Source organism: Pistacia vera, unplaced genomic scaffold (genome assembly GCF_008641045.1).
Source record: "Pistacia vera cultivar Batoury unplaced genomic scaffold, PisVer_v2 Contig1192, whole genome shotgun sequence".
Taxonomy (NCBI): Eukaryota; Viridiplantae; Streptophyta; class Magnoliopsida; order Sapindales; family Anacardiaceae; genus Pistacia; species Pistacia vera.
This window is the reverse complement of record NW_022195240.1, coordinates 172,611-183,585: the sequence shown is the minus strand read 5'-3', so window position 1 is coordinate 183,585 and position 10,975 is coordinate 172,611. Positions and strand designations below refer to the sequence as shown.

The 10,975-nt window shown below is 36.6% G+C and overlaps 3 protein-coding genes across 3 annotated transcripts; 1 reads left to right on the top strand and 2 right to left on the bottom strand.

Moving 5' to 3' along the window:
• Positions 1 to 277: 277 nt before the first annotated feature.
• On the bottom strand, positions 278 to 1,051 carry LOC116111675 (organic cation/carnitine transporter 3-like). Its single transcript, XM_031397822.1, has one exon. It carries the CDS (start codon positions 1,049 to 1,051, stop codon positions 278 to 280), a length of 774 nt encoding a protein of 257 aa, XP_031253682.1.
• Positions 1,052 to 4,468: 3,417 nt separating this feature from the next.
• LOC116111704 (organic cation/carnitine transporter 3-like) lies at positions 4,469 to 6,167 on the top strand. Its single transcript, XM_031397850.1, has one exon. It carries the CDS (start codon positions 4,530 to 4,532, stop codon positions 6,066 to 6,068), a length of 1,539 nt encoding a protein of 512 aa, XP_031253710.1. The 5' UTR covers positions 4,469 to 4,529; the 3' UTR covers positions 6,069 to 6,167.
• Positions 6,168 to 8,880: 2,713 nt separating this feature from the next.
• LOC116111759 (organic cation/carnitine transporter 3-like) lies at positions 8,881 to 9,932 on the bottom strand. The gene is made up of 2 exons (XM_031397903.1): positions 9,848 to 9,932; positions 8,881 to 9,574 (listed from the first exon to the last, which is right to left on the bottom strand). Exon 2 carries the CDS (start codon positions 9,491 to 9,493, stop codon positions 8,921 to 8,923), a length of 573 nt encoding a protein of 190 aa, XP_031253763.1. The 5' UTR covers positions 9,494 to 9,574; positions 9,848 to 9,932; the 3' UTR covers positions 8,881 to 8,920.
• Positions 9,933 to 10,975: the final 1,043 nt, after the last annotated feature.

Below are 10,975 nucleotides of genomic sequence, written 5' to 3'. Positions count from 1 at the left end.
AGTGGTGGTCCTGAGGTATGAATTGTGAAATTTGGGATGGAATTCGATTTTGGTCTATAGACAAAGATAATTTGATTTAGGATGAAGATGAAATTAGGGAGCGAATATGATTCAGGTCGCACAACGTGGGAATTTTGGGTTGGAAATCATTTTTTTTTTTTTTTGGGTCATGTGGCGCACATACTACATGGCATCGACGTGGCGTGCCTTTGTACGCGTAGTCTTAATGTTTACACATTTGGAGGATTCATCAACTCCTCTGTTCTCCGTAACCAACTCAGGGGATGATCAAGTAACAGAGTTGGACTCCCTGGACGAAATGATTGAACAAATTTTGCGAGGTCATGGATGTAGCCAGNAGAATTCTCCATGAAGAACCTCTATTTATATAAGCTATAACTGGTAACGATAAAAACCCTAGAGTGAAACACAAGAATCCAAGAGTCCCTACCTGGCCTCGCCATCGTTTCCCAACTAGCTCAGTTGATAAAACTAGCGCTGATGTTCCAATCGCCGCACGGCCGATTCCGCAAACAAATCTCCAAGCTGAGTATATCCATATATTGGTAGAGAAAGTAGTGAGTAGAGCTGATACAGACATGGCTAAACATGAGAGGAAGATCACGTTTTTGCGGCCCAGTGAGGAGTCAGCGACTGTGATTAGAAGAAGTCCACCCACAAGGCAACCCATGAAGAAAGAAGACGCAGGCAGTCCCTTGACGAGAGAAGTCGCACACTCCAGACCCCATTCAGATACAATCGATGAGTGTAGAGGTAAATCCCATGACCATGACGTCTTGGGAAGTTTGCAAATGTTGGAAAAAGAGTTACAAGAGCTGTTTACACAATGCCATTTTGGCTCCACATCGGTGAAGACACTGATGAATACTTGTTGTGCATCAAAGGTCCAAGCTAGGGATACAAAGATGGCTTGAACAAATTGTGCCCATCCAAATTCTCCAATACGCTCTTCGATTGCTTCATCTAGAGAAGGTGGACGTTTGGACTCAACAGAATCGGAACTGGTGAGAAAAGGAGTTGAATCAGCCATTTGCAACTAGTACAAGTTCTCTGCATGTCCTCCATGGTTTTATATAGAGAAAAAGGATATATTCCTGTCAACTTAACTTGATACATAAAGTAATGGAAGAATATAATCTAGTAACTTAACTTGGTGCTGGCTTGTAATAATGTGTGCTCTTTGTCAGTCGATCGTAAGTGTACGTGGAGTTGTTGTCTCACATGTCTTCAAAGACAAGGTTCACCAAGTACATATCCAATTATTTTATGTTAGATAAACCCCAAAGATTAGCCCACAGTTAAAGAGATTTATTTACTTCTTTAAGTTTATAAATTTAAACTTTAAAATCACATATCACAATAATATTATAATTTATTTATTCTTTTAAACTTATAAGGTATTTAATAGACTTTAAATATTAGTTGATGTGTATTTAAACTAGCTTAGATACTTTAATTTAAAAAAAAAAAATGGAGATTATCAATGATGTATATGTCTTAGTGCATTACGGATCTCTAACTTTTTAAAAATGCCTAATTGGTTTCTTCAATAAATTAAGATTCCTAATTGTTTTTTCTCCTCTTTGCATCTACCACAGGAAAAAAAATAAAATAGGAAAAAGTCATATCGAATGGTTAAAATAATGTCCAAAAATAAACCATGACATCACAACAATTTAATAATGCAAGTACTTCCAACAATATTTTTTGTGTCTCTCTGTACTTGCTGATGGTATTCTTGGTATGAGTTCCTAGGAAGGTTCTAATATATTTCAAACATATTGTTAGTATTATTTTATTTGGCAATTTGGCAAATAAGTTAAAGGAAAACAATAGTGTCTTAAATCGATTGGTCACTGCATGACAAATTGTGTGCTCAGACAATTCCTGTGCTGCTTAGAAGATAATTATCAAAGTATAGAGAATACGATTATCCTCTTTCTTGACCTTTAATCATGGTTTGACCAACTATTAATCGTAACTTAAAAATTTGATAAAGGGAATGACTTCAGTTCAGTAATATTATGCTATCACCTACCTTCTTTAAAAAGTTTGCTTCGACTTACATCTCATTTTTACTACTAGTACTAGACATAAAAAAAAATGGTTTTTTTTTTTTTATTTGTTCCAATTTTATTTTTTAATAGATATCTCATGAGATATCGACCAGTAAAACAAATATTATCTCAATCTCTCTTTTTATGAAAGAGCATTCAAAACGCCATCAATGGTGGTGTGTCAGGATGACAGGATAGTTTCCCAGGTTACAGCTTGAAGTGTCAGTACAATTATTGGTCTTCAATTAATTTCTTTGTTTCCTCTGTGTTAATCTCAGTCTCCTAGACTAGTTTTGTTAATAAACTCATGCTTAAATAATATTTATAACGAAAAGGACAAACAAATTAACATGATGGTGTATTTATACGCATAATCGCTCTATTTGCATAATGCATCTGTTGCTTTCGAAATTCCATTCAAGTTGTCGTTGCTTTAATTAGCTGGCTCCAGCCTGTGCCTATCAGAAACACAGTCAGATACACATCAGACAACACATAAACACAGTCAGACACACATCAGTAGTTAGTTGTAGAATTAATAGACGACAACCATGCATATGTGCATGTTATGCCTAAAAAAGGAGTGTTGATGTAACATCTTGTCAGCATAAGTAATCAGCCCTTAGATAAGTTTTACAATCATTCAGATACAGTCATGTGTTCAATCCCTGTATAATCTTTACATCTCTTGAGTAGTTACATCTATTGAGTAGGTAAAAAACGAGATATAAAAAAGGATTTACACAACAATTTAAACTATTTTCAGATTCAGTAATCATTACTTTAATACACTTTATTATAAATAGAGAGTTCCTCTTTCGTTTGTAGAATTGACTCATTTTTATTTTGTAATAGCTTATTCTCTCTTTCTCTCATCTGTATTCTCAGTACTTTAAAGTCAGCTCGTTAACCGTAACCTGATCCTTCAAATATAAATATAATATCAGTGAATATAAAATACACTTGTTTAAACATTTAAACCACTTTAAATATTATTTTCTCATTTTTATATTCTTAATCTCTCATTTATATATGTTTTTTACGTCAATTCAATATATATGACTCATTTATATATGTCTTTTAAGTGAATTCAATATTTTTTATATACTACTCATTGATGCCAAAATCAAATATAACAGTATTTCATTCTGTATTCATGAACTAGCATCGTCACAAGGTTGAAATTCCTTTCCTAACTAGTGAAAAATGAAGCTGTAGCCTGTAGGTTATTCTCAGCGCATTACAATTTCTTTCATTTTTATAATAATATCCTGTTGCATTGTGCTTTAATTTGTGTGCTGCAATCATCACTCTCACACAAATCAATAGTGTTCCTTCAGCTGCTAACTGACACAAAATTCAGTAATTAATTCAAGAAATTTTACGAACATCTCTTGTCGTCTTTTAATGATGAGCAAGTGGCAATTAATTAAGTTAAGGCGTCTCTTTCAACCCTACCCGGCCGCTATATGCATCGATGATCACATGCCACGACAACTAACCTCCAACTCATGCCGCCATCAGACCCTGCAACCTCCAACTCATGCCTAGCTAATAGTCCGAGAATAAACAGCTAATGCGTACGTGGATTCAATGTAAATGACTCAAGGCTGAGTCAGTCATGAGTGATAACCGATAAGATCTTTTTCATAGTTTGTGATTTGAGTTTAAAGTTATCTGGAGCTACTTACCTAATTGGTCTTAGTTGTTCTGAGTCTATACACTCTGATTAGACGTTTGTATCCATTACTCTTTTTTATTTGTTTTAAGCTTGTGTGTTCTATTAGGATGCTCGAACCCATCTCTCTCCTTTGTTTGGAGTCTACATGCTCTTTTTTTAGACAATTATTCTCATCATTTTGTCTAAACAGATAAGACATATATGTTATATTTTTTTTTACCTCCGGTAATGTCTTTGGTTTTTTTGTATAGTTTCTCCGCTTTTATGAAATTTAACTTTTCATAAAAAAGACAAAAAAAAAAAAAAATTCAATGGTCGATTTCGAATTTGAGTTTTAGGTATTTGTCTTCTTGAGAAACTTCCTCTCTGGTTCGTTCCTCTTTGCTTCGTCGACTCTAGGCTTGCCACATGCTAATTAAACGTCACTTATTGAATCTCCAATTTGCCACGCTGCCAGCCTATTGTAAATGTCCCTAGTATGTAGGCCACTTGGCAAGTACTGAGCTACTAATTAAGTAAAACTTCATTGTTTTTTGAACTAATTACGTGGCACTTATATGTACACCGTAATTTAAGAAAAGTTTTCCTCAGTGTATGTTAATCGGTTAGTAAAACTTCATTGTTTTTTGAAAACGTTTTTGTTGCCAATCATAACCCATAGTATCTCTAGTAGTACGCTCACTACACTCAAAAAGTTATATAAATTGAGATAGATGAACGAGAGGAAGAGACTGTATTGACTCTGCACAACAATTAAGAAACAGCAGCAAATGTCTGTTTCAACCCCAATTCTCTCTGAATCCAAAACTGCCGAATTAAAATGCCCTCTATCTCTCGATGATACAATTGAACGGTACATAGGAGCTTTTAGCTGGAACCAGCTCCTGCAAGCCGTTCTTGTATCAGTTGCCTGGATTTTTGATGCTCAACAATCATTTATAAGTGTCTTCACTGATGCTGAGCCCCTATGGCACTGTACTCAGCTAGGGGACGAGTTTTGCAACCCAATACTCTCCAACGTTTGTCAACTTCCCAGGAATTCGTGGTCCTGGGATTTTCCGGTAAACACTTCAATCATATCAGAATGGGGTCTTGAGTGTGCAAGTTTATTTGTGAAAGGGCTACCAGCTTCGTCTTTCTTCATGGGTTGCCTTGCGGGTGGATTTATTCTATCCACTCTTGCTGACTCGTTTCTTGGTCGCAAAAACATGCTCTTTTTCTCATGTCTAATGATGTCTGTCTCTTGTCTACTTACCATGCTCTCCACCAATGTTTGGATATACTCAATATTGAGATTTGTCAACGGCTTTGGCCGCGCAACTATTGGAACATGTGCAATTGTTTTATCAACCGAGCTTGTCGGGAAAAAATGGCGTGGCCAGGTTGGTGCCCTTGGTTTCTTTTGCTTCACGCTAGGATTTTTATCCTTACCAGCCATAGCATATATAAATAGAGGTTCTTCGTGGAGAACTCTCTATTTATGGACATCTTTACCAGCACTTGTGTATTGCATACTTGTTCATTTCTTTGTTCACGAGTCTCCCAGATGGCTTTTCCTGCAAGGACGCACTGAGGAAGCCGCATCGATAATAAGAAGTATTGCATCACCTAATCTGAGTTGCTTATCAATGAATTTGAGCAACGTTTTTTTCGAGCAAGAAGCATGGAATGTTGATCTTTACTCAGTAATCAAGATTCTATGGAAGAAAAGATGGGCTCTTCGAAGGTTATCGGCAATAATGGTGACTAGTTTTGGCATTGGAATGGTGTATTATGGCATGCCATTAGGCCTTGGAAACTTATCATTCAATCTCTATTTGAGTGTCATCTTTAATGCACTATCAGAGCTACCAGCATCGCTAATCACATTCTTCCTTGTAGGAAAACTGAACAGAAAAGGTTCCTTAGTATTCTTCACTATCCTAAGTGGAATTTGTAGCATAATGTGCGTCGTGACGGGCAAAATATGGACAACTCTACAAATTGGATTAGAGCTAGTTTCATTCTTCAGCGCAGTCACTGCATTTAGCTTATTATTCATATACACATTAGAGTTGTTCCCAACATGTGTACGAAACTCGGCTTTGTCAATTGTGAGGCAAGCGATTGTGTTGGGAGGTGTAATCAGTCCAGTTCTAGTGGCCGCCGGGAGAGAACATCAGTTTTTAACATATGGGATATTCGGATTGGTGATAGGGGTTTGTGGATTGTCTGTGATTGGTTTGCCGGAGACCAGAGGCAGAACACTTTCAGATACAATGGATGAAGAAGAATACAAATTAAAATCAGAGAGCTGCAGTTACGTCTAGATCCACAATTTATTGCTTTGTTTTTTTTATCAGTTTGCTACCCAATTGTCACATCCAACCTACGTGGCTCGAATATCTTGTGATCGTTTACATCTCTTTGAATTGTAGATCGATCTGCTATGGATGTAGAGCAAATAAAAATTCTTGGATGCATTATATTTATCTTGTCGAATGGAGAAAAATAATTCAAAGCCAAAATAGTTTGTATATTAAAATTTGGTTAAAGAAATTACAACATTTTCTTATTGCCTTTGTTTTTCTTTTTAACCAGGATGTACAGGCTAACTTATACGCATATCAACTAATCTTCAAGATCATAAATGTGGTACGTAACTACTTTGTAAAACTCAAACATAGAAACTTTGGATAACTTACCCAAATGGACTATTTGACCACAAAGTTTGTAAATATAACTGTGATGATTATGTGGCTTGAAATTGCCACGATGGAGTCAACATTAGTCAAAGAAAGCAGATTCACAATCTAACTAAGACGGCGTCGTTTTGGCTATCAAACTTAAGTGCCCTATCTGGCACTCGAAGCCCATTATGTTGCAACAGATTCACGGCTCATCTCTTTTTCTCTCTGGTCCCATTCCAGCCCTAGTTCTTCGCTTATGACAGAAGATTCTAGTGCCTATCTTCTCCAACGGATTGCAGATCATACTGGACAGCCGGAGAGTGATCAACAAAGTCTTGATGTGTATAAAATCAGACCAATATGTGCGAGAGTAAATAGAGCAGTGAGAGGGCTTAATCAGGTGAGTTCTTTCTTGTATTTCTCTGGTTGTATACTCTCTATAATCTTGGTTCTCTTGATTAATGAAATACCCTATAGTGTGCCTTGAAGAGTGGATGTATGCTACCTTAGCCGAACCACTATAAATCCCCTGTGTCAATTTCTATTATGTTCTTTCATGCTTTGCTTAATCTCTGAATTGAATGCATGTTGATTGATAAGTTGTGTTAGCTCATTGATTGATTTGATCAGCTTAGTTGATAACCCTAATTAGTCACTAAAAATTGGTATCAAAGCCTAGTTTGAATCCTAATTAGGGTTATTTGAAATTTATTTTCTATCATTGCAAATCTTATTCCAAAAACATGTCCACTAAATTTGAACTCGAAAAGTTTATAGGGGACAATGATTTTGGACTTTGGAAGATGAAAATGGAAGTTGTGCTGATTAAAGAAGGACTAGCCTTAGCATTGGAAGGGGAATCTGAGTTGCCTGACACCATGACTGAAGTTGAGAAGCAGGATGTTCTCAACAAAGCTAAGAGCTCCTTGATCTTAGGACTAGGTGACAAAGTCCTTCGAGAAGTGAAGAAGGAGAAAACTGCTGCTGAGATCTGGAACAGGTTAGACTCTCTGTATCAATCTAAAGTTGTCCCTAATAGACTGTTTTTAAAACAAAGACTGTTTGGGTTTAAAATGGATGAGTTGAAATCTTTAAAAGACAATAAGGATGATTTTCTGAAACTTATACAGGATTTAGAAAGCATATCAATAGAGGTTGGTAATGAAGACCAGGTTGTAATCCTTCTAAATTCCCTTCCAAAACCTTACTCCAATTTTGTACAAACATTAAAATATGGTAGGCAGACCCTAAAATTAGAAGAGGTTGTAGAAGCCATTACAGCTAAGGATAGAGAGAACAAAATGACTTTAGGCAGTGATGGGGAAGGTCTCATGGTAAGGGGTAGATCAGAGAAGAGAAACTGGAAAAAGGAGGGACACAATAGGAATAGATCTAAGTCCAAAACTGGGAAATGGAAGTGCTTCTTCTATCACAAAGAATGCCATCTTAGGAGAGATTGTCCTAGGAGGAAAAATAAGAAGAAGTATGGAAAGGAGGAAGAGAAAGCACTACAAGAAAATTGACATTTTGCAACCAATTTTTTAGCAACTAACCAGAATTAGTTGCAAAAAGGCTACATTTACCAACTAAATTGACATTAGTCGAGCAAAGAGAATTAAAATTTTGGGGCCCACATGTTCCAACATTTGGCATCTAAAATTAATTTTTTGCGACTATTTTGTTAGTCANGAAAGCAAAAGTTCAATTTTTACTCGTTTATGAAGGAAATGTTCAAGAGAAATGGGCTTTACGAAGGTTATATTATTGTTGGTTATGGGTGTTGCTTTTTGCATAAGTTTAATTTACTGTGGGACGTTGGAAATTTAGATTCAAACATATATTTCTCTCTTATGTTTAATGCTTTATTAGACATACTTGCCAATGCTCTATCATATTTCATAATAGAGCATTGGCATAATTAGTGATGGACGCTTACAATTTGGTGCTGAGCTTGCATCATTCTTCATTACTGCGTGTGTATCGCTCAACGTGGTGGTGATTTATGCGACTGAGTTTTTTCCCACTTCCGTCAGAAACTCTACCACATCGATGGTGAGACAAGCACTCATGTTTGGTGCTGCCTGCACTCCTATTCTGATTTCAGCTGGGGGGCGAAATGGGTTCCTCTCGTTTGGATTATTCATGTTGTTCAGTGGTGTCTTCGCGGCTTGTTTACCTGAGGCAAGAGTTGCGAATCTTTGTGAGGCCTTGGACACCATTATGTTAGTTTAAATATTTAAAATTTAATTAGTGATTGTAAGTCAATTTTAAGCACATGCAAAAAGAAATTTTCCTATCTGCGTAATTTTACTCAACGTCCACGTAATATTTATTGAAGAACATTTTATACAATACACACGTTTTGTAGAAAGGGTGTTCATAGATTAAAAGCAAATCAATTTCAAACAACTATATGAAAGAATAATTATAACAATTATAGATGCAAGCCATACAATACAAAAGCTGTTATTATTTGAACAAGACATTGATTATTAATTAATTACATTACTAATTAGGGAAGCATTGTGTTTCTTTTCTTCTTCTTCCATTGTATCGCTAATTGTTTTGCCTCTTGTCTCAGGCAAACCAACCACAAACAATCCACAAAGCCCTATCGACAAAGCAAATATCCCATACGATACAATTGCATTTCTTCTTCCAGCTGCAACTACAACTGGGCTGAACACACCACCGAGGACAAGAGCTTGCCTCACCAATGAAACCGCCGAGTTTCGCACACAAGTTGGGAACAACTCTGTGGTATATATCAAAAAGATGTTAAATGCAGTACAGGCGCTGAAGAAGGACACAAGCTCTAACCAAAGCTGTAATGTCTGCAACTTTCCTATTACAACACACATTATATTACAAACCCCACTCAGGATTGTGAAAAACAGTAAGGAAACTCTTCTGTCCACGTTTCCCACAATCAAGAAAGTAACCAGTGATGCTGGTAGCTCAGAGAAGGCATTAAGTGCGACGCTCAAGTAGAGGTTGAATGCCAAATTTCCAAGGCCTAATGGCATGCCATAATACACCATCCCAATGCCAAGACTTGCTATCATAGCTGTTAATAACCTTCGAATGCACCATCTTTTTTTTAACAAAATCTTGATAGCTGAGAAAGCATCATTTTGAGTTTCTTGCTGTAAAAAAATATTGGAAAAGCTCATGGTGATTCTACAGTTTTTAGGTGATGCAATACTCTTTAGAATCAGCACGGCTTCTTGTTTATGGCCTTGCACAAAAAGCCATCTGGGAGACTCATAAACAGATAATCGGAATAACAGGCTATAGAAAATGGTAGGAATCGAAGTCCATAGATAGAGAATTCTCCATGAAGAACCTCTATTTATATAAGCTATAACTGGTAACGATAAAAACCCTAGAGTGAAACACAAGAATCCAAGAGTCCCTACCTGGCCTCGCCATCGTTTCCCAACTAGCTCAGTTGATAAAACTAGCGCTGATGTTCCAATCGCCGCACGGCCGATTCCGCAAACAAATCTCCAAGATGGTATTATCATATATTGGTAGAGAAAGTTAGTGAGTAGAGTGAATACAGAATGGCTAAACAGTGAGAGGAAGATCACGTTTTTTGCGCCAGGTGAGGAGTCAGGGACGGATAGAAGGAAGCCACCCACAAGGAACCCAGAGAAGAAGAAAGACGCAGGCAGCCCTTGACGAGAGAGTCGCCACTCCAGACCCCTTCAGATACAATCGATGAGGTAGAGGTAAATCCATTGACCAATGACGTCTTGGGAAAGTTGCAAAGTTGGAAAAAGAGTTACAAGAAGCTGTTGACCACAAGCCATTTTGTCCACATCGGTTAGGAACTGATGAAGATGTTGTGCATCAAGGTCCAAGCTAGGGATACAAAGATGGCTTGAACAATTGTGCCACCTCCAAATTTCCAATACGCTTTCGATTAGTCTTCACTAGAGAAGGTGGACGTTTGGGAACCAACAGAATCGGAAACTGGTGGAAAAGGAGTGAATCAGCCATTTGCAAACTAGTACCAGTTCTCTGCATGTCCTCCGGGTTTATATAGAGAAAAGGATATATGCCGTAACTACTTGATACATAAAGTAATGGAAGAATCTAATCTAGTATTACTTGGTGAGGCTTGTAATAATGTGTGCATTCTTTGTCAGTCGATAGTAAGTGTACGTGGGTTGTTGTCTAATGTCTTCAAAGACAAGTTCCAAGACATATCCAATTATTTATGTTAGTAACCCAAAGATTAGCCACAGTTAAAGCGATTTATTACTTCGTTAAGTTACTAATTTAAACTTTAAAACTCACATATCACAAATATATAATTTATTTATTCTTTTAAACTTATAGGTATTTAATGAGACGTTAAATATTAGTGATGTGAATTTACAAAACTTAGCTTAGATCCTTTATTAAAAAAAAAAAATGGAGATTATCAATGATGTATATTTTAGTGCATTACGGACTCGATACTTTTAAAATGCTAATTGGTTTTTCAATAAATTAGATTCTAATGTTTTTTTCTCTTTGCATCTACACAGGAAAAAAAA

What these genes read in the sequence shown, in the direction of transcription:
- LOC116111759 (XM_031397903.1), bottom strand. Translation starts at nt 9,493, where the DNA reads ATGATAGCAAGTCTTGGCATTGGGATGGTGTATTATGGCATGCCATTA.
- LOC116111704 (XM_031397850.1), top strand. Translation starts at nt 4,530, where the DNA reads ATGTCTGTTTCAACCCCAATTCTCTCTGAATCCAAAACTGCCGAATTA.